Source organism: Idiotropiscis lumnitzeri, chromosome 11 (assembly GCF_059441095.1).
Source record: "Idiotropiscis lumnitzeri isolate Australia: NSW breed Sydney's pygmy pipehorse chromosome 11, RoL_Ilum_1.0, whole genome shotgun sequence".
Lineage (NCBI taxonomy): Eukaryota > Metazoa > Chordata > Actinopteri > Syngnathiformes > Syngnathidae > Idiotropiscis > Idiotropiscis lumnitzeri.
In genome coordinates, this window is record NC_142401.1 from 6,770,616 (window position 1) to 6,793,650 (window position 23,035).

At 43.2% G+C, this 23,035-nt stretch overlaps 2 protein-coding genes across 7 annotated transcripts in view; both read left to right on the forward strand.

Annotated features, from left to right (window-relative positions):
• The window catches only part of LOC148327100 (calmodulin-binding transcription activator 1-like), a 60,157-nt gene extending 51,135 nt beyond the window's left edge, over positions 1–9,022 (forward strand). The window contains exons 15-23 of one of the 3 annotated variants that reach the window (XM_088308194.1): positions 246–754; positions 1,110–1,258; positions 1,339–1,400; positions 1,470–1,585; positions 1,727–1,795; positions 3,204–3,349; positions 3,446–3,517; positions 3,660–3,690; positions 4,994–9,022. In XM_088308194.1, coding sequence (XP_088164320.1) covers positions 246–754; positions 1,110–1,258; positions 1,339–1,400; positions 1,470–1,585; positions 1,727–1,795; positions 3,204–3,349; positions 3,446–3,517; positions 3,660–3,690; positions 4,994–5,026 — 1,187 coding nt within the window. In that variant the 3' untranslated portion in view covers positions 5,027–9,022. Of the gene's footprint in view, positions 1–245; positions 755–1,109; positions 1,259–1,338; positions 1,586–1,726; positions 1,796–3,203; positions 3,350–3,445; positions 3,518–3,659; positions 3,691–4,993 lie in introns of all 3 variants that reach the window. The other 2 variants (XM_088308195.1, XM_088308193.1) reach the window with 2 other exon arrangements.
• A 742-nt stretch (positions 9,023–9,764) lies between these two features.
• On the forward strand, positions 9,765–22,110 carry LOC148327101 (homeodomain-interacting protein kinase 1-like). Of its 4 annotated transcripts, none has more exons than XM_088309321.1 (18): positions 9,765–10,114; positions 11,650–12,383; positions 12,483–12,674; positions 12,765–12,946; positions 13,021–13,144; positions 13,235–13,354; positions 13,446–13,532; positions 13,624–13,808; positions 14,786–14,936; positions 15,014–15,200; positions 16,108–16,226; positions 16,794–16,928; positions 17,921–18,081; positions 18,845–18,916; positions 19,152–19,322; positions 19,403–19,617; positions 19,721–19,833; positions 20,400–22,110. In XM_088309321.1, exons 2-18 carry the CDS (start codon positions 11,652–11,654, stop codon positions 20,901–20,903), a joined length of 3,450 nt encoding a protein of 1,149 aa, XP_088165447.1. In that variant the 5' UTR covers positions 9,765–10,114; positions 11,650–11,651; the 3' UTR covers positions 20,904–22,110. The 4 variants fall into 4 exon arrangements, with proteins under 4 accessions (XP_088165447.1, XP_088165448.1, XP_088165449.1 ...); XM_088309322.1 differs by having other exon boundaries at positions 17,924–18,081; XM_088309323.1 differs by lacking the exon at positions 16,794–16,928.
• Positions 22,111–23,035: the final 925 nt, after the last annotated feature.

The following is a 23,035-nucleotide window of genomic DNA, read 5'->3' on the forward strand; positions in this document are numbered from 1 at the left end:
TGGGCCAGTTATATTTTGAACCAGAGCTGGGTAGCTATTGTACTCAATTATGTTTTGTTTTAACACCACAGTATACATTTTCTTTCAAATGAATGACCCAATTTCCTCAAAAAAAAAGAAAAAAAGTCTCGGACAGACTGACGTAAAAAAAACATGTTTGCCTGAACTGACCAATTGTAACTAACTTCGAGTAATGGGAATATACATGACGTGCCAATATTCAGTTCCTACTCCACTTCTCCCAGAACTGAGGCGAGCCCGGACTGAGAGCCAACCCAGCAGCCAGACCTGGAACCAAACAGGACACAGAGCTTCACAGCCAACCCAGGGAGAGCAAGGGGGTCCGCCCCCAGCTAAAAGACTCAAACCCACTCAGCAACAGCTCGCTATCTCAACCTCCAGCAACCTCAACTCCCTCCCAAACCACCACAGTCCTAACCCTCACTCTTCCCCTCTCCCGAGTCCTCAACAAACCCAACATCTCAACCTCAGCAATCGGAGCGCACCTCCTGCCAGCTTCAGTCCTGACTGTCCTCAGCTCCCCAGCCCCTCCTTCTCCCACCTGCAGGCCAGGATAGGGGCATCCGGAGGGGGCGCCAGGTGGAGTCTGAGGCAGACGCTGGGTCAGCGAAGTCTAGCCAGGCGGATTCTCGGGAAGGAGCGACTGGCTGTTCACCTGCGCCAGAGAGTCCTGTCTGATAGGGGGGAGGAGACAGAGCTGCTAACCTATCAGGATAACACAGAGGACTTGCAGGTAGGAAAGACATTTAGAAAGACAGTGCGACCTCAGGTCTTTACTCATATTTATTTTTTACGTTACAAATCATGGATTGTTTTTTTATGGGTGGTTTTGGGGGGCTGTAACGGATTAATGATGTTTTATTTTTTCTCTGTAGTTTTATTCTTAGCTTATGCTTTAAAGGCATTTATCAGAGCTGGGCACTTGACCCTTTTTTGCCGGTTAGTCCCCAGCCTTCCGGCCGCAATCTCTGTACCGTTCCGGCCTCGACCGTCCGGCCTCATTCATAAAAATGATCCGCCCCAGACCCTCTTGTGTTTTGACCCACAGGCTGGATTTTGATGTGTGTGTGTGTGTGTGTGTGTTGCAGATGGACATTTCAATGCTTGCTGATCACATCATGGAGACATCCACTGCTCGACTTCAACAGGAGGATATGGAGACCGAAACGGACTCCGGAAGGGTGGGCCTCGGCGGTGATGTCAGACTACTGTCCGGTTATCTCGCTGAGGTGGAAAGGTAAGTTCAACCGTTCGAAGCTGACGAACTGTTGACCACACTTGATTTACATGTACACTTTTCTTGCTGCTGCTCGGCAGGTTCCTTAATGCCAAGCCGCAGACTCCCGGCCCGAAACCAAACTCTCACTCAGGGCCTGAGGGTGAGCACTGTCCTCTGGCTTTGCAAAGCCTGGCAAACGCCTCTGACTACAACTCCTTCCTCTCTGCAGCTATGAAAGCGGAACGGTTGAAAACGGACTCCTCCTTTCTTGCCATGACCGAAACAGAGCAGAGAGAGCTGTGCGAGACCATCAGGAATGCTCTGCACTCCCTTCGAAAACACAAGGTAGCCATTATCTTGTCTGACCTCCACTTCATCTGACACTGACTGTACTTTGAATTCTGTCATGTATCTATCTCGCGTGATACATGTTTGCTTGCTTGCATGTGCAGCTTTTATACAAACTCTTACCATCGCCCCCTTCAGGGTCCTATTCAGGAACAACGCAAAGAGATTGCAGCAGTGATTCAACGCTGCTATAAGAGATACAAGCAGGTATGATTCAACGTTCAGACAGCATAAAATGACCCACATTGCTAATTATGGACCTGAATCAATTATTGTTTTATCAATTTAGCAAGTCCAAACCAGCCAGCAATCTTGATTTTGGGGCAATTATACATAAAACGTGTATTTGGTTTAAATAGACATAATACCCAGAATAAATGAAGTTATTTATTTTTTTATTTAGTTGGGTTTTTTTTATTCTTCCTGACTAAAAGGCATATCATTGCCAGTATAATTACAGAAATCACTTGTACAAATAAGACTTTCTTTCCTTCTTAAAGTTGACTCATAATATTACATTCTTATCTTGGAAAAATTGAACTATCTTCTTGTAAGTATAGTAATTTCTGGACTATAAGGCGCACCTGTGTATAAGACCCAGCAGGTCTTTCTGGGGGGAAAAAAATAAACAAGCCGCACAAAAAAGTAGAAAAATATGGTAGTTTTTTTATACCTGCAAAAAGAAAAAAAAATACTTAAAAAAAAAAGGAAGACTTTATTCATTTTAAAAAAAAATCTAAAAAAAAATTTTTTTATTAGTTTTTTTTATTATAATGTAAGTGGTATTTAACATGAATCAATGGACATAACTCACCTTTCTTTAGAAACTGAAGGCAAAGTCTTAGGTAACATTTAACATTACCAGGTAGCTCTTATAAAGGTTTAAAACGTAAAACGTTCCTTCTATATGTAACAATAGTTGGCGCCGTACCTGCAGACGGAACAGGATCCAAGTTACTTTGCGTGCGCTCAGCTCTTTTTGCAGTCTACATTTCATTTTTCTTTTCTTATTATTGTCAACTTATGACTTAACCATATTGTACGGAGCAGCCTTGACAGAGATGCATGCACCAAAAGACAAACCGCATGGCAAATTTGCTACGACACCAAGCAGGTGTGCAGAGGTCCGCAGGCCTTGCCATTTTCACAAGCAGAAATTTAAAACACTTTGTGGTTTATGTTCCTATCCTAATTAATTTATTTATTTTTATAGTCAATTGAGCAGCCAGGACACAGACTGCTTTGACACTTTGCATGTCCATATTTATTCTTTGTCATTGCTTGCAACTTTCTGTTGTCACGACAAAGAAAGAAATGCCCGCCAAGCATTTGGATGTGTTGCATTAGTTTAGCTATTTAAAAAAAAAACAAAAAAAAGCATCCTTATTTTTATTTGTTTAGTCCATTAGGTAACTGTAGTTAATTTAATGTAAATGTTAAAATGGAAAAGAAAATCACTTGTTTTTTCTTTTTTTAACAAATGATTAAATAATTCCAATTAAATTCATTCTAAATTTGCATCTTTTTGAAGCTTTTTCTTTTTTTTCTGTGATCATTCCGACGTGAAAAATTTAATACTTCCTGTCGAATGAAAAATGTACATTATCGCTTTCAGTATGCACTTTATAAGAGGATGACCCTGGCAGCCATCCTGATCCAGAGTCGTTTCCGGAGTTTCCATGAGCAGAGGAAGTTCCAACAGAGTCGCAGAGCCGCAGTCCTCATACAGCAATACTACCGCTCCTACAGACACTCCCTCAGGTAGCAAAACCATGAAACCACAAACACATCACTCACAATCATTGTGTCCCAAAAAAAAAAAAAAAAAACATCTCAAACTTCTGCCTTTGCCCGCAGCAACCTTCTGACGAAAAAACAGAACCAGGCTGCACGCAAGATCCTGAGGTTCCTACTCCGATGCCGCCACAGGTTAGCCATAAACTGAAACGCGCACGTGCACGCACACCCAAGAACACACACCATCCACATTGACCACGCACACACGTTCACGGCCCACTGCCACACGGGCATTGGTGCTAACAGCTGCTGTTGTTTTACTGTTCCTGCGAAGCCCTTTGATGGACCATAGGCCCCTGAAGCGGGTGAGTCCCCCCCCCCTCTCTCTCTCTCTATCTCTCTCTCTCTCACTCTCTCCTCTCTCCTCTCTCCTGGTGGCGGATGCCTGTTTGCATGTGGGGGGAGGAGAGGGTCCCCTCTAACTCCCTCCCTCCCTCCCTTCCTCGCTCTTCTGTCTGTCTCGTCGAGGACTGCGGAATGATGCTGCTACATCTGCATGACTGACAGATAGATAGAGGAGCACTCTTGCACATGGTCTTCCTGGGGGCATGACATCAGTTGGGGACTCAAGTGTCTTGTTTGTCTATTTTTTTTCTGCCATGAGCTGGGGGGGGTTGGATTTCTGGGGTGGATGGAGATTTGCCCAGAAAATAACCTGTGGATAATTACTCTAGATCAGGGATGGGCAACTGGCGGCCTTGCAGGCTGCATGCCACCACAGTGGGTAGCCCCTTGATTCATGTTAGAAAAAAAGAGAAAAATGTTTTAATTAATAGATATTTTTCAAATGTATTTTTACAAATAAAACCATTCTTGAAAATGATGATTTACATCAAATTTATGTTTTACCCCCAAAACTGAGCGAAAAAATCCTTGAAAAACTGCAAAAATATAAATTGTGAAAAAGTATTGAAAAGAAAAAAAATATTCCAAATATGCCAGAATCAACTGCGGTTTTCAGTTGTAATATCACAAATCACCACTAGATGGCAAAAATGTCTTATTTGCATTTACACCGGATCTTATACTGCCTTATACTACAAAGTGAGTCGGCCTAATATTTTTGTTTGTGGATTTTAAATGATATGCAGGACATACATAGTACCTCAAGATTACAATTTTGAGTAAGTTGATTTTTGCAAACAAAAAAAAATAATATTTCTTGCAATTAATGTCTTGTTCCATAGTTTTGTGCCATCCTTTTATTCATAGGGGGTCCTTGGCACTGAAAAAAATCATAATATGGTTGTTAAGATTTGCTTCAAACCTTTTGCTGCTCGGTGAGGATATTTCTTTGTAGATCTTTTATACATGCATTGACAAATGTATTACCAAAAATGAAATATTTTAAAAGCATGTATTTTGCCTGTATGCACGTATTTTGTCCATATTTGAAAAATAACATTTTTGTCATACATTTGCTTCGGAAAAATGTGGTCTAATGTGCCCCCCCCGAGTAGCACTGATGAAAAATCGTGCCCCCCCCCCCTCACCCAATATTTACGTTGCCCATCCCTGCTGTAGATAGCAATCAATACAAAGACTTGTTCACACACAAAAGAAACAAAAATCACACTAATGCGTTTCCGATATGTGTTTTTACACCAGGGTCAGAGAGCAGAAAAAGGCCACGGGTCCTGAGAGCCCACCGCCAGGCCCCACCCACAGCGCACTAAGCCTGTGAGCAATCCCCTCTCCCTTTCTTTTTCTCTTCCCTCTCCAAACTATATTCCTCCCTGCCTCCCTGTCCTGCCCCTTCCATCCCCCCACCCCACCCCCACCCCCTTTTTCGCTCGCCCTCTATCCTGTCTTCTCTCGAGAGGAAGAAGCTTCCAAGACAGACGGAGGACAGGATAGATGTCCATCATGGCAGCTCAGACAGACAGACAGACTACTCGGGCGAGCCCAGGGATCTTGGCTCTGTCCGCAGCACTGATCCTCCTCCGCAGTTCCACTGGGAGGCCATTGCATTAACCTCATGGCATTCTTTGCACTCTTCATGGGTATGTTTCCAAACGGGAGGAAGTGGATGGAGGTCGGCGACGGCGCGGCGCCGGGCCGGCCGGATTCTGTGAAAGGCTTCAGCTCGCTCACTCGCCAAAGGCAACATTGACCTGCCGAACTCATGCAAACGCCGTTGCGTTTTCTACCCAAACACTGATCCATGAAAGGATAAGAAAACATAAACCAAAAAACTCACGTCTATGTTGCATTTGCATGCACGTTATTTCTTGGTTCATTTTTTTGCTTATTCCTCCTCTCCATCATGCCGAAGAGCTCTCGAGGCCAACCATCCTGTTAGCGCGGTGTCGTCGCAAAATCACCGAGCGGTCTGACTCACATTACTTCCAAAACCTATCAAATCAGTCACCTGATCAAAAGGGGAGGAACCACTTGAATGTAAGAGGAGCATTGTTTCCGTGAGGGCGGCGGTCTGAATTAACGATGTCTTAATTTGTTACATGGACTTTGTATGGAGTTCGTTCTCAGAGGCGGCACATTTGCTCGCCCACGTGGTGTCCGTGTTCGTTCAATTCAATGCATGTGTTTGAGCCGCGAGCTCCTGCATGCTTGCCAAACTGCTTTCGTGTTGTTTCTTTTGTATTTCTATGTGGAGTTGTGTCTCACTGTTCTCATCGACTTATCCTTGCCCTGCGTAATGTGAACCGTGTAAGGACAAATGACATTTTTGGGTGCTTTTTTTTTTTTTTAAATGAAAAAAAAACAAAACAACAACAACAAAGTTTATTTATTTAAGGGTCTAATTATTTATTTCAGAGTGGTTAAGCTTGAGACTGGTTTCCCCCCTTGTGTGCTAAAATATGACATGTTGCGGTGGTTCAATGTCTATGTTAGTTTGTTCTTTGCGTGAACCTCTGAATCCTAGCTGTGGTTTTGAGGGAAGAGTAACATACAGTAACATTGCCTTGACTTCTTCCTGACTCTAAGAGGTCTCTATGCTTGCTCTGTACAGGACACGGGTCCAGTACCTTGCCCGATACAGGGCATTGATCCCCATATTGGCCCATACGGGCAATTAGATCCATATTTTGGACTATTGCATATTCCTGTATATAAACTGACGAGGTAAGGGGATAACGAGGACCCTGAAACTTTTTTCATAAGAGGACTGTATTTAAGATTATAAATTATTTTACTCCCATAATGAGAACTTAACATAAAGACCTGGCTACACAGGACAGCTGTATTGCTTGTACATAATGTAGATATTACAAACTGAGTAATGTGCATGATATTTAAGACGCAGAAACAACAACAAAAAAAAAAAGAACATGTTAGTGGCTATGGACTGTGAGAGGATTTTAACGGCTTCACTTTAAGAGTATCCAGTATAAGTGTTACTGAAAAGAACATTTTGTTCAAGCATGCAAATGAAAAACTCTAATGTTAGAAATTAAATAAGTGGGAAAACAAAAAGTTAGCTGAAACACTGATCTTTCAGACAAAACATTTACACGTTGTGCTTTTGTTCCTTGGCTCGCAAAAATCAAACACTTTTTGCCAGTAGTGCCAATTATTATGAATGCTATTTTGCCTAATATTTTTTTTTGTTGGGGGGGAAGAAGAAAAAAAACAAACAAACACCCAAAAGATATCAGTAAGATGCACAGAGGCAACACACAAAGACTAGAAACAGTAGACAAGATAGTAATAGTTCAACAGTAGTAGTACGACTAGAGGAAGACGAAGATGCAATCGTTGAAAAAAACGGTGATGACGATGCTGACAAAGATAATTTAAATGTGAATGCATTGACCCAAAAAAAAAAAAAAGGCAAGAAGAGGATGCTACATTCTTTACAATGTGGTTGTGCTTCAGCAACATACTACCCGTACGTTTCGTTTCGACCATCCTCATCATTCAGTCAAGCGGAATGTCTCCTTTCCACTCCTTACATATCATTTCAAATCCTTTTTCTCTCTTCATTGTCACTGCCGTTATATAACACGTTGCTTGAACACTCTGGAAAGGAAGTGCCTGATCAATAACAGAAAAGTGCAAGTTCATATCAGGAAAAATAGCTATTGTATGTTCTCCGAATGGCTGCCAGTTACCCTTTTTTTTCCTCCTAAATGGTGTGTTTAAAAAAAAACGACAGTGTTGGACTTGATTCGAGTTATTGCGAGTTACGTGCGCTACTTTGTAAGAGGTGGGACTGAATGCTCGAGATCATTTTTCCTCGCCCGTGTGTACGCATTGTTCAGTATTCGAACCACAAAGAATTCTCGTCACGAGTCGATCAAACGTCACCGCCTGTTTTCCTTGCACAGGTTCATTAAGCATTAGCATTAGCATTAGCATTAAGCATCAAATCAGAACGCAGCGCTTTTTCCAGACATAAAAAGAGGGACTGCCCCCCGTACACTCTTTCCCACCTGTCTTTCTTTCTTTCTCCTTTCATCCCATGTCTCGCACTCTCGCACGCATACACGCACTTGTACGCAGTCAGAAACACAAGAAGGCCACAGTCTTTTCTCTCTGTGCTTATGTCTTTGGGAACAGTTCAATCTCTCCCTTAGATTTTACTCAGGGTTGAAGAACAGGGAGATGATATGTGGAGTGTCACTAACTCATTGCTAACACACAACTTTGTGTATGCATGTGTATTCCAAACGTTAGGGATACTCCCGGTTTGTTTATCCGTGAAGTGGAGTCCTCTCATTTTCTAACGTGGTTCTTAACTGGCCGTCTCCCATGCATAACGTCTCATTTTTGTGAGGCAGTGAATGTGATCTGTTTTTGCTTTATCGAAAACTGTAACGTGTGTCATTTCTTTTTTTTTACTACAAGAAAAGAAAAACAAGTATTGAGTGATTTCTAATGGTCGTAAACGCACAAGATTAATACAATGAATTTCAAAAATACTGTAAGTTGCAGCCATGTGTTACCTTGATTGAAACACTAGTAAGTCTAGTGTTATATATTTGGAAGATCTCGAAAATGTGTTCTCAGTATCCCTTCTCAAACAAACACCCCTCCCACCTCGCCACAACTCCTTTTTAGATACTCAAAACACACACATTGCAATATCCTTGCGCACAGAATGGCTAACATTGTGTTTAATGGAGAGGATGTTGACTGGAAGAACACAAGAGATTATGTCACAAAACAAAAGTAGATTCATAAAGTTAAGATATGAGTGAGACAGTTGCTGGCAGACGTGCAGAGATGGCCTCTGTTTCCCAATGGTGCGCCTGGAAAATGAATGGTACCTGTATAACCTTTTATGCCTTGTCTCTGAGGCGGCGTGCCCAAACACCACATTGCATGCTAGAATGGTAGACCCTCATAGATAAGCTAAGGCTTCGACCTATCCACCCCCCCCCCCCTCTGTCTCATCTCCTTGCTCTATTTCCAACCTTGCCTGCTGTTGTGTTCTCCATGACGATCATTCCTCTTCTTTTGTAGCCGACTTTGACTTCCTATGTTCTACTTTTTCGGTTTGCATGCACAAGCATCACAAAACTGTTGATGTTTTTAAGAGAATATTTTGTTGCTGAGGCCATGCAAAGTGTTTTGAATATTGCCCTTATATGTGGAAAATGTCCTCTGAATGCTTTACATAATTTCTGCTGTAAAATGAAATCAGAATAAAAAAGAAAATTTGCACTTTAATGTGTCTTTGTCTGATGTTTGTTTAGATTTGTGTTATATTAGAGGGGAGGGGCCGTTTGAATTTTTTAAGATACATGTATGAAAAAAATAAGATGCAACTGTCAAAAATAAATAAATAATGTAGTGGTTCACTCGACTAAATTCTGGGGAGGAAACGGCTGTTTGGTTGCACCCAGTGAAGGTGTGATTGACTGGTATGTTGCAGTGGGTCTAGATTGTAGTCTGCCTTTTGCCTGAAATTAAGTGTTTTTGCTCCACGGCCACATTGTATTTCTAAAACAAATGGTCAAATGGCCCTAGTCATTCCTGGAAGAAGTAAATCAGTCTAAAAAAAACAAAATGCATATGAAAAAGGTGTAAAAAAAATGGGTTTCATCATCCTAATGTGTTGAAGAATAGCTTAATTTCAGTCAGTTGTTTCAAATTGCATGTTGGGGTTTTGAGCCCACCCTGATGTGGAAGGTCTACAGGAAAATTACTGGGAAGCCTATGACGTCAATTCGCATTACCGTAAAATAAAATGTATGCGTTTGTCCTTGTGACTCAACGGGATCATTCAAATGATATATTGCAATTGTTGGGGCCTCTGACCATTTATAACAATTTGTACTATTAATATATTGCCCAAGGTCATCTTTCAGGCTTTTATTTCTTCATAATACTACGTCGAGTCAGTAGTTATCTGCCATTTTGATTATAACTCTCAACATTACGGTAATAACCGGAAATGACATAAATTCGCAGCTGATATAACGACGTGGGTTTTTTCCGGTATAAAATGGGCTTTTCACCCTCCGGACGGAGCATTTTAAAGTAGATAAGAGTGCATATTTTAAGCAACAGATGTGTTTATTTTAGTACCGCCGGTTTTTATTGAACTATATAAAGCGATGTTTGGCTGTTGGTGGCGTAAACTCGGAGCAGTAGCGCCCTGTGTGGCTGTCAAGCGCTCCCTCGACTGAGAAAACAATGCAGGCCTGATCGCTCATGTTAGCATCTGCTACTCGCACAGCCGCTCCAGTGGATCTCCGCAGTGGGGACTTGAAGCCTTGGGCGAAGCCTTTTTCTGACTACGCGAGCACACACGACCCGGTATGTAAAATAAACCGTTTTAACTGCATTTCTATTTTTGTGCTGCGATCTATTTTAGTTCGGTATTTATTTTCCCCAAGGCGCATTTGTAAGCTTTCGCCTAACGTCTCCTTTTGCTAAAGTTACGTTAAGCTAGTTGGTTAGCAGCTTAACGAGTTCAATATCGAAACGCTGTTGGTTTGTTTTTAAATATCTTCACAGGGTTCGACTGAGATTCAATTGTGGTTGAAAAATAACGACATTTCGTAGTCGGTTGGTGATGTGATTATAGTCAGAACATTTGTGATCGCGGCAGGGCTTTAAATGTCGGGCCCAACAGGACTGCAAAGTCTGCAATCTGAATCTACTCACGTTGTAAATGTATCGTAGTCACGCAGTACAAATTTTTGGATCTTTTTAATATCGGCACTGACATTGTGGTTGTATCATTCCGTTCAGTCTGTTCAATTTTGCACAATCTGTACATTGACTGTATGCTGCGAGTATGTATGAATTTTACATTATATTCTAGGCCACCCTTCATTAATCGCTTATAGACTATTTCTCTTTTTGAACCATTTCGAGCTGCCTCATACTCGATGTGTCATATCTTTTTTCAGTTGTCGTTTTTTTTTATTTAAAATGTTTTTTATCATAGTTGTCGCCTATCTAGTATGTGCATCTTGCAGAAAATACAATGTTAGTCACGCACTAGTCTCATGCGTCACTTGAGAACGTCACGCAAAATGTCACCTTGTCTTGAATAGTATTCAGAATTCACTTTGCGTTTTTTTTTGTAAGATGTGACACCAGTTTTTCCCTCCTGGTTGTTTAAATGTTAGTTCATTATTGCAGCAATAATGCATCCATAAGGGGAACAAGAAGAAAGGTCATAATGTGGCGTTGGAGTGTTTTGTCAGATTTCAATGCTTCGGTTCGACATATCCTGTGCAGCAGAGAAAAATGATTGTACAGCAGGGCAGCGTAGTGGTTTGCACACTTGCCTCACATTTCTGATTTGAAGCTTTGAATCCGGTCCTGCGGCTGTCCTACGTTTAGTTTGCATGTTCTCCAGGTTCTCGGCCTCCTCCCACATTCCAGATTGTGATTGTGACCACACAAAGGTGTACCCCGCCTCTTGCCCAAAGTCAGTTGGGATAGGCTCCTGCTCCCTTGATATTTGTCAACTGGAATCTTACTGCCACTGTTGAATAGATTTTCCAAGTACATTTTTTCAAGTGGTTGGCCTTTTCCCGAAATGCTGCGCACCCTGAAATTTGTTTGGATGTCAAAGGAAATTTTCCACTGAGAAAATGATCAGTTCCATCCTTATTCATATCAAATTAATGAGCACCAAATTTGGACTGTTTTAAGGTTCCATTGTATTAGCCTTTTGTGTGTGTTTTTTTTTTTGTTTTTTTAGCGGCGTGGAGGTCATTTGTATTTGAGGGCCTGACATTTGAGCTGATGAATGGCATATGAGCAGGATTAGGTTGTCATGTCTCTGACATCCTTAGCTTCTTTTCAGGGTTTAAAATGTGATCTTTCTTTCTCAGCTATGACCTCGCAGCTGCAAGTCTTCTCGCCTCCCTCCATCTCCTCCAGTGCCTTTTGCCGCGTGAAGAAGCTGAAGGTGGAAAACAATGTTTGGGATGTGTCCACTACCGAAGCGTACAACTCCATAGCGGGCCAGTCGGCTTATACCTTTACCCCAGCCATGGCCGTCCCGCCCTTTGCACCGTCCCTGGTTTTCCCCCCAACAGCGCCCGGATCTCGCGGTCAAGTGGTGGTTCGGGCGGCGGATAGCACCGGTAGTCTTCCTCGGGGTTCCAGTCGGCGCGTGGCCGAGCACGCCACGTCCTCTTCCTACACTCATGTCGAGGCGGCATCGGAAACGAGAGGACACCGGCACGGGCAGAAGAGAAAGCTGGAGGAGACCAACGAGGGCAGCGGGAGTGGCTGCGGCAGCGTGCAAATTCTGGAGGAACTCTCTGCGCCGGCCGCCACGTTCTCCACACGTACGGGCGGTGGCGGAGGAGGCGGCACGGGCCAGTCCATACCTCACTCGGCCCCCACCACCAAAAGCAGTAGCTCCAACGGGGAAGGCGACTATCAGCTGGTGCAGCACGAGATCCTCTGCTCGGTGTCCTGCAGCTACGAAGTGTTGGAGTTCTTGGGGAGGGGCACCTTCGGCCAAGTGGCCAAGTGCTGGAAGAGGGGCACCAATGAGATCGTGGCAATTAAGATTCTAAAGAACCACCCTTCCTACGCTCGCCAGGGACAAATTGAGGTACCATCTCATCTCGTGGTCTTTCATTACTAGCTTGACGTATACTTATTTTCTTTGAGCTTATTTTTGCTTTCTCGTTTTTTGTTTTTTTTTGCCTAGGTGGGCATCCTGAACAGGCTGAGTGCGGAGAATGCGGATGAGTACAACTTTGTGCGCTCCTATGAGTGCTTCCAGCACAAGGGTCATACATGCTTGGTGTTTGAGATGCTCGAACAGAACCTGTATGACTTTCTCAAGCACAGCAAGTTCAGCCCACTGCCTCTTCGGCACATTAGACCAATCTTACAACAGGTATGCATATCTTCTGCCAAGTCAAAACCTATTTAAAAAAAAAAATAAATAAATACAAATTTGCAGCCAGATTAATGTTGATGTGCTTAGGTGGCCACGGCACTGATGAAGCTCAAAAGCTTGGGACTGATTCATGCTGACCTCAAGCCCGAGAATATTATGCTGGTGGACCCCCTCAGGCAGCCGTACAGGGTGAAGGTCATTGACTTTGGATCGGCAAGCCACGTTTCCAAGGCTGTGTGCTCAACATATTTGCAGTCTCGCTACTACAGGTACGGCGCGCCAAAAAACCTTGGGGATGTCACGTCGCCATGCTCGACGCTCTAACGTCTGCTTTGCTGTTCAGGGCTCCTGAGATCATTTTAGGTCTGCCGTTCTGTGAGGCGATTGACATGTGGTCTCTGGGCTGTGTGATTGCCGAGCTCTTTTTGGGTTGGCCTCTCTACCCCGGCGCCTCAGAGTACGATCAGGTCAGTACCACAATTCAAGGTCACCTCAAGACGAGAAACTCGCCAGCAGTCTGTACATTTTCAATGTTTTTTTTTTCCCTCTCTTCCCAGATCCGCTACATTTCTCAGACGCAAGGCCTACCTGCTGAGTACTTATTGAGTGCAGGTACAAAAACCAGCCGCTTTTTCAACAGAGGACCCGACTCAAGTTACCCTCTTTGGAGACTGAAGGTCAATAAACCCGCATCAATCTTCATCATGATCGATCATGTGCGCTCTCTGAAGGTTCTTGAGTAATAACATGATCATACCGGTTTCGCAGACACCATCAGAACACGAAATGGAGATGGGCATCAAATCCAAGGAAGCTCGAAAATACATCTTCAACTGTTTGGATGACATGATGCAGGTGCCTTCAAAAGTCACATGCCATATGCCTACATTTCTATTTCTATATAACCGAATAGTGCATTGAGCTTTATAATTTTTTTTTCCCCCAGGTCAACCTCTCATCTCATTTGGAGGGGACGGACATGCTGGCTGAGAAAGCTGACCGACGAGAGTTTATAGATCTCCTGAAAAGGATGCTCCGCCTCGACGCTGACAAGAGGATCACGCCGACAAAGACACTGGGTCACCCTTTCGTCACAATGAGCCACCTCATGGATTATCCACACAGCTCTCAGTAAGTGTGCCTTCTCGTTACAGTATAAACCTCACATTCCGTGAGGGTTGGGGACCGAGCATATAGACAAGACAATCTTCTAAGAGTAGCTGGCAGTTTGACGTCCTTGGTGGCAAAGGAGCAAAATTGGGACAAAAACAGCCCGATTGTCTTAATGTGTTTGATATAAATGTGGACATTCCAAAGTAAAGTACAAAACAACCCCCCCCCCCCTCAAATCTCGTTGCACACTTGAGTACAATGACAATAAAGGGATTTCTATTCTATTTCTATTCTATTCTAAAAAATAACAGCCTAAACTAACTACTGAATATTTTTAGGGGATATTTCTTTTTCTGCAGACATAAATCTTAAGATTTCAAGAACTACAAAAATAAGTGATTATGTTCAGCCCATTAGAAAGGCACTTCAAGCTTGAGGGAAGATTTTTTTTTTTCATATTGAATGGAACTTTCATAGCTGGAGAAAGATTTCTTTTAATTTACTGCAACGTTATGAATGGGACTTTGTGAGCCTTTTTGGATGGAGAGGCGCATTTTTGTTCATTCTTAAACGGGTTGGGTCAGGGATAAGTAATGTTTAGCTGCATTGTTTTTGTCCAGTGAAGAAGAATTTATTTTTGAGTAAAATCTGAACTTGTAGCTTTCTGCTTGCCAATAATTCTCTTCAGGTTATACTTTTTAGTTGTGTTATTTTGCATGGATGATAAAACTTCATGAATATTTATGGGTTGAGTGTAGTACCTTTTCATTAAATTACCCTCAATTGGCAATTAAATCCCATGATCCCCATGGGAAATTTCCAATTTGAGGGGGGAAAAAAAATCCCCATCTTAACTGCCCATCGAAATTGAGTGGAAATGTTCTGAAACTATTCCACTCCTTTGGAATTTTCCTCCACCTCAAGTGCCTACCAGTACACATCTGCTTTGCTCCTGGTGACCGGGGTCCCAAAGTAAATGAAATGTTTCTCCCCAGCGTGAAGTCGTGCTTCCAGAACATGGAGATCTGCAAGCGCCGCAACACCTACGACAGCAACAAATCTCTCTACTCCACCAACGCAGTCCCCAGCGCTGCAGCAGGAAACCTGACTGTTACCTTTAGTAGCCAACTCAACCAGCATAACCAGGCAAGCTTAACGCCCTCTCCGTGCCTTGCATCCCAAATAATGTCAAAATGTATTAACTAGTCGTGGATGTCCTACAGGTGCCTTCTGCAGGGGGAGCGGTGCCTTTACTAAATTATCAGCCGGCGTTGTACCAGCAGGCGACCATCAACATTCCCGGTCTGACCCAACAGAGTGTTCCTATTCCAACGCGTCCTGCTGGGTTGTGTAGCCAGGCGGAACCCTTCCAGCAGACTCTGATTGTTTGCCCACCTTCCACCATTCAAGGTAAGAGAAACACACACTTGTGGATAATGTACAGTGGTGCCCTGACTTTTAAGTTAAAATTGTTCCGTGCCTACATTTGTAACTTAAAAATCGTTTTCCCCCATTGAAATGAATGGAAACGACAGTAAGCCGTTCTTGTGCCATAAAAACACAAGCAAAAATTTGAGAAAAGTTTATTTACACCAAAATTGTTTAAATTGAATCTAAAGAATAAAACAGTTTGTGTATCTTGCTTGTCAGTTTTTCACTGCGCTGCTCCTTATGGTGTGCACACATTGACCACCAGGATGCAGTGGAGTACAGAGTACATGATATGCATGGATTTAATGAGGAAGCTCAAAAGGCTCGTCACAATAAAGGTGCAGTAATATTAGTTTTCCGCAGAGAATAAAGACTATACGCCTGTGACTATTGTTGGATGTTGTTGCCACTGTTTGTTTTCAAGTTAGGGCTAAAATTCAAAACAAAATTGCAACATAGTAGAATACAACTTTAAAGTAGCAAAAGCTACAATTAAGAGGAGGAGTCTGTTGGTATTCTGTTTTTTTTCTTTCTCGTGTTAAATGTTAGCCTTAAACTACCAGATTTGTTGCAAAGTGCTTTGGTTAAATCCACAATGAACAAATATCTTTAAGGTAACTGTAAACTTCAACATGCCTCTTTCCAAATATTTTTTTCTAATTACCGCTTTCTGGGAAGTTCGCTGCCGTCATCTATTACTCGTAAATTTTTGTTCACACAACTTTAGACAAAAAATAAATTGTCCAAGCAACAACTTTGCATCTCGAAAAACTCATTAACTGGGTCACTCGTGAATCGAGGCGCCGTTGCATTACACATGATCTTGAGCATCAGAAGTCCTTCTGTGAGATGTTCAACCGTGTCATGATGTTCAAATGATGTGCAGGGCTGCAGTCATCAAGCAAGAGCTCCACTTTTCCTGTGAGGATGGACAACTCGGTTCCCATCGTACCTCAGAACCAGCCTGCCCAGTCTTTGCAGATCCAGCCCAGCATGCTCACGCAGGTAAGAGTTTGCTAAGCGTTTGCACGTCTGCTGGTCCTCCGATGGAATAAGTCACAAACTATTTCACTGTCAGCTTTCCTCGTTTGTTTTCACTTGTGTTGGTGGTTTTCTGGCATTTAAGTGCTGGTCTGGCAGGTTTTGGGCTTTGATTTTAAGAAAACTCAGTTTGCTTTCTTGCATCCTAAGTTGGTAAACTGCTGCGTCATCGTGTGTGTCACCCACATCTCCTCCAAAGGTCACATGTCATACGTGAGCCCGAAATGAAGCGTTTTGACTTCTTTTAATTCATCTTTATTTTTTTTAATGGTGTGTCGTAGGAATTATAGGTTCTGTGCAATGATTTCTTTTTTTTTTTTTTGTTTCAACTAATTTCACTTTATATTTCCATAACTGATGTGACTGCCACGGAAGACTTGAGGCTGTCCTGCCCTGAGCTTCATTTGGCCACAAATCCGGTCTCCGGCTAAATTGCAGCAGGCTTGATCTGCTCTCGAAATGACACGGCAGCCCCGAAAGGACATTTTGCTTTTCTCACACTTGCTTCCCCTATGCCCTCACATCCTCCAGGGTTCCTGTACACCCCTGATGGTGGCCACCCTGCACCCACCCGCATCAGGCATAGCCTCCCAGTATTCTCTACCCGTGGGGCTAGGTACTGGGGTGGGTCGGCCCACGCTCTTGGAGCACACAGCCACAGTGCTGGTAAAGAACCACCAAGATCGACGTGCACTTTCCTGCTGGTCGTTCGTCCCTCTCCTGCCCCACTTTCTTTTCATTGGTTTGCTTTCCCCTCTGTCTCTGCATCACACATCGAATCTCAGTCTTGGTGATTATATACATCGCATCAGATCATACGTGCTCTACTCAAAAGTCCCGCCATATTTGTTTTGTAGTTTAGCTTATTTGTAGGAAAATTCCTGCTGGAGTCAAGTGCTCCGATGATGATCTTGCACGCCAAGTGCCGCTGCTGACATTTTATTTGTGATTTATTTTTTTATTTATTTTTTTTTTAGCTACACACTGAGTAAACACGTTATCTTAAAGGACTCCTTCTTCTTCAGTTTCCACATCAGTCAAAAATTCTGACATTCTCTGCCTCATTCTCTCCCCCCATAGGTGTGCTTAGGGCATGGAGCGCATGTGTTGCTGAGTTGGTCTGCGCTTTGCTTGCAGCTTCTCATGTCCTGTCCTCCTTTTTTGGTTTCAGCACAGGATGGTGCGCCTACAAAGCACACCAAAATCCCCCCCCCCCCCAACACACACACACACACAGTTTCAATCTGACACTTTCTATTTCAGCCCCTCAACATACGGCATGCTGCAGACATACTGTTGATCAGTTAACACAACCAACTAACTCCCGTTTCTTCTTTAACAGGCGCCATGATTCGTTTCGTTTTAGTTTTACACATCCTGGTCTGTTTCGAGTGCTTCCGTGTTTGTGCTTTGCATGATTTCATTTTGTCGATTTGTTGCAGGGCCGTGCTAAAAAAAAAATAAGGGAATGGCTTGGGAAAGGTTGCTCGCTTTTCTTGTGCTTTGCCTGCAGCAGAGATTGGCTCCATTGCCTTAAGAGATCTTTGGGTTTATTTCCTCAGCATGGCCTAGTTTGCCTGCCTTGTTCCAGCCGTGGAATTTTTCATCGATCATTATTACCTGGATTGAAATGTGACTCTCCGGGCTGTTTCTCCCAGCAGGCCTGGCCCACTGGAACTCAACAAATCCTCATCCCATCATCATGGCAGCAGGTCCCGGGCGTAGCCATCCACAGCTCGGCCCACCAGGCAAATATTGCACAGTCACCACGGGACTCCCATCACTCGGATGCCACCGCCCAGCAGGGACACAACTGGAGGTAACTGTCAAGCAGGCCGTCTTCATTTGAATCCTTATTACATTTGTGTCAGGAAGGTTATGGTGAGTAGTAAATAATGTTTATGACTTGCTCAGGGATAAAATCCAGTTGTATAGCTTGTTTGATATCAGGAGGATGTAAAGCAATCCCCAAAAGTGAAATATAAGCAAAGAGGCAAGATGATTAAAATTGGAAATGGAATTTTTTTGTGAAGGAAATTGGAGATTTTATTTTATGGCTTTCGTTTAAATCCCCGGGCTAGTTTTGAAGGTAGTTTCTTCAGTTTGAATATGTGATAATAATACGTTCCTGCATGTCCTTAGTCTTAAACGGCTTTCAATCCACAAATCTATAAATGACGCCTTTTGGCATTAAAATGTCTTAAATCAGTTTGAGTCCAATTTGTCTTAAAAAAAAAAAAAGACAGCTAAAAGATCATTTACAGAACGAACCAAGAAATCTTTGTGATCTAAGACTAGATGCCTAAGAACAGATGTCATTTATGTACTGTGGCAACTTTGGACAACATTAACTCAATTAAGTATTGAATTGAAGTAAAAAAAACTGTGGAAAAGCTGCAATAATAATTGCATTTTTCATATCTGTATTTTTTTCTTCGTTAACTCTGTAGTTCTTCATGAAATATTTTCTTTACGTCGGTTATCTGTTGCGTGTAACTGTAAATACCAAGGATTAGATTTGTAATGTGATGCTGTTGCACGGCTCTTAACCTTTTTCATGTTTTTCCTTTTCACCTCGGTAGGAGCACAGCGCAAACCAAAACTCAGCAGGAGAGGAAGAAGGTCAAAGCCAGGCGTGGAGAGAACAGAAATAGGTCAGTGATCACGAAACATTTTATGGATGCGGATATGTATCGTCACGCTAAATGACTCACGGCCCCGTTAGAATTAATAATGAATAACTGGTCTTATTAACTTTTTCTCTACTTATCGTTTTAAACGAAAGTCCATTTTGACGTTTCGGAGGGAAAGCCAAGTTGATTTAAATTTGTGGTTTGGGAGATTTTAACATGAAGGTGCTCAGTTTTTGTTTTCAATGCTGGTGTTCAGGGGAACGGCCAGCACGTCGTTGCTCAGCGCCAATGCCGTGACGTCATCCAGCCTCATGGCCACTTTGTCGCAGCCCATCGTCATCTCTGACACGCCCAGCCCGGCGGTCAGCATCATCACCATCCACAGTGACACCGACACAGAGGATGAGCGCAAGTTTCACCCTGCCAGGTCAGCATCCGATGACGGCGTGACAAAAAAAATCTTTTAACGTCGTAGATTTTCAACTAAATGACTTTCTCTTTTGACAGTGTCACGTTGGGCCAGCGCACTAATGTGATCAGCTGTGTGACGGTGCATGACTCCGACTCGTCTACTGCCAGCCCGCTGACCCCGCGTCCCCGCACACTTCACGCAGCCAGCACCGTTTCCTCGCGCCAGGCCAAATCTCTGGCCGTGGTGGCGCCTTCTGTCAAAATTCAGGCACCTGAGAGAGGAGCAACTTCACGTAGCCGCCCAGAAACTGGTGAGTAGTGTACTCAGTCCTGAGCCAGCCGTCATTGCGGATGTTTTGGTGGCAGTTCTTAACGTAAATTTTTCTTTTCCCCCCCCGCCCGCCCCATCCCCAGTGAACTACATGAAACCCAAGCGAATGTCTCATCAGCAGCCAAGTAGTTCAGGGGAGAGCCTGGAGCAACATGGGCTGATGCTTAGCCAGTCACGCCCCTTAAACCTCAGCCAGGTGAGGTCGCTATTATGTCGAGCCAGCAAATATTATCACTTATGCTCGTTTTAGCCTTAAAGTGTACATCCACTTATTCGTGGTTCCACACTCACAAATTCACATCCAGTAATCGTTGCTGTTCCGGAAGTTACCCCGCTGTGCGCCATCTGTTGGCATCTTGGTGCGGTGGCCTCTTGTAATGGGGGAAAAACTGCTTTGCTGCCATCTTGTGGTATCTGTAGGAAATGACAACCTTTTTTTGTGTGCAGCAATGCTCGTGCTCTTTCCTATTTGTCGGGGTTTTCTGTATCCACGTCTGTTGAGAAACGGTGCTACTTGTGCATAAGGAAGATTTTGTTAAACGTCAAAATTATAGAGGGGGAAAAAAAAAACTACATTTCTGTCACTTTATATATTGTTATACACCTATTTACCAAATGTAAATTTACTTTTGCTAAGAAATACAAGTGTTAAGAGACGGTGTAAAGCGACAAAAGAATTTTGATGTTATCCGCTAATCTCATTCGTCACCATGTTATTTTTCTAAAGTTCCCCATGCTGACATAAATGTGTGTGTTGTGTAGGTGCAGCCCCTGGTGTCTTCATCTCAGGAGCGCACAGGGGCGTCCCACAGCGACACATCTTTACGTCGGCAGCAGACCTTCCCTGCGGCCGCCTCGGCTCCTCACTACAACTTCCCAGAGGTGTCGGCCCTGGCCTCCGTCTCGGCCGCCGGGCCCGGCCTGTACACCTACCCGGCCTCCACCGCCCTCTCATCCGCCACTCAGGTCATGGAGCAGCTGCTGGGCCGCAGCCACGGAGGCCACGCCGGGCACGGAGGAGGCCACGGACACTCTGGACACTCCCCCTCCGCCTATGCAGCCACGTACACCTCTTCTTCCTCGTCCTCCAGGAGAGACTCGGCCAGCCGCAAGGAGTCTGTCAGCAGTCTGCTGCACGGCCTGCCGGCGGTCTACCAGCAGCAGTTCGCCGCTGCCTCTCCTTACGTGAGTGTGACGCCACGGGCCGAGGCATATGGCGCTTACCAGCTGAGCCCCAGACGCCTCACCCAGTACCCCTACCTTTAAGATTCTTGATCCGCTTACTTAGCACCACCAAGGGACGACTGTCACTTATCCAATTGCTGCTTTTCACCACAAGGCTTGTCCTCTCCATTTATTTTCCCTTAGGAAATATTATCTGGCACCCTTATTTTAACCACCGTATTAGGCGTTGTGGTTCGTTGTTTCTTTGTGTGAAGAGAGTTTCTGCTCCTGTCACAAGCTGCGATGACCCTTTGTAGGCCAGCTTCCTGTGCTAGTGGAGGACGAGCTGACACTAATCTAGTGTGTCCCTGTGTTTTAGCTAACCTAACCATACCTGTACTTGACCCTCGTCCGTTGACTCACAAATCTGTCTTTTGCTCTGTTTAAATTATGTTTCGTTTGTGTACGGTGGGAAGACAAAGATGATGGCGTTGGGGTTTAAGCTGCGAAAGGTGGCCCAAATGTGATGGCTCAATGTTAATTTAAGTGCACATGTGATTGTGTGTTTATGTAGTGACAGTGTTTTAGGCCAGATGAACCATGCAATAGTTTTTTTGTTTTTTGGGGGGTTATTTTGCTTTTCTTTTTAACTGAATGTATTTATGAAGTCCAGATGAGTGCGATCGTCATGCTGACAAATGACATGAGAAGCTGTTTGGGTTTATTGTTTGAAAAAGGAAATGATCCTGTTTCTCTTAAATGATGAAATTGTCATAGGCACACCTATTAAATGACACATCCACTAGCCACTGTTATGTAGGGACGTTTAAATGGATTTAAGTAAGGCCAGTTTTTATGTTTAAAAAAAAAAATAATAATAAAAAATCAAAAAATGTATACCAATAATAATAATCGTCCCTTCTTGATAGTCTGGGGGATGCTTGCTCGCTGCACTACCCATTGACTCTTAATTATTGGCATATAATCTTTTGGTTGATGACTTCATGTTGTGTAGCTCTTATGGGAATGAGTTTCAAAAGAAAATCCAGCCAAAATGTTGCAAGAAGAGAGATGTTTTCCTTCAGGTGACTGCCGTGAAGTCTTATGGTGACTGTGGGTTCTCAAAGCTTTTTAGTCGATCCTTCCCTGTTTGTGTTTGCATTGTTTTGTGTTGTAATGTCGGAGTATTTAAGTGTAATTTGACCTTATTCTACTAGTTAAAGATGCTACTCTGTAGAACTAATTCAGGGAACTGTTTCTGCTCAATAATCCACCATCACTGTTTGCAATAAAATGACCACAAACACAAGCCGGTGTCGTCCTATCATTCCTCATAAATTAATCGAAAGCGACCGTCGTGTGCCGATGACTCTTCTGCTGCCCGAGTCTTTGTCATGGATAACGGGTGACATATGAAGTGCACGTGAGCATAACCGATACAGCCTTTCATATATAGGGCTGTCCAAAACAAGCATTGCACACTCAAAGTGGGCGGAGACTTACAATAATTTCTCTTATCTATTCTCTGGAAGTCACAAGTGAATTGTAACACAACTTAATGGGTTTGTTACGATAATGTTTCACCTTTACTTTGCATGTGATTGCTATTATTAAACTCCTTTCTAGTGTGGGCAATATCACAAACTTGTTGCAAGATCAACCACTGCATGACTTAATGTTCCAGTAAACATCCATGTTGAATATTTAACGAACTAAAATGTAAAGGCTGTTGAAACTTTGTCGGAATTTCTTAGGTTCATTTTATCCGACTGCAGACATTTGCAAGACTTGAGCTGTTGGTCTGTTAATTGTTGAGATTACTTAACACTTTGACAGTTTATATGCATTTCTGATTAAAAGTCAAATTTGAATTCATTTCAGCTTTTTAGATTCATGATCCAGATCTGTCCTGCGTGGTTTAATAGGGAATTAAATACAGCAGAAGGAGAAGTATTTTTTCAATATTTTAGATGCGTGTAATATAATTAGATTTAGACTGGGCGATAAACCGAAAATTTACCGTTACCGAAATGTATTACAATGACCGACATAATTTTGCCCATGTCGGTAAATTCAGTGTCTAAAAAAAAAAAAAAAAAAAAGTCTTTTCTGTCTGCGACGAAGTTCATGCCTCTTTAAGACGGCTACAGCGCTTGTAGTCACGTGACTCATGCGCTGTGGAAGAATGTAAACAGAAGATGCGTTTGTAGCTGGCGATTTAAATCCTGAAGCGG

Coding starts and splice junctions, on each gene's coding strand:
- LOC148327101 (XM_088309321.1), top strand. CDS start 11,652: ATGACCTCGCAGCTGCAAGTCTTCTCGCCTCCCTCCATCTCCTCCAGT. Junction 12,947..13,020: donor TTGCAGTCTCGCTACTACAG/GTACGGCGCGCC, acceptor TTTGCTGTTCAG/GGCTCCTGAGATCATTTTAG. Junction 14,937..15,013: donor AACTCAACCAGCATAACCAG/GCAAGCTTAACG, acceptor GATGTCCTACAG/GTGCCTTCTGCAGGGGGAGC.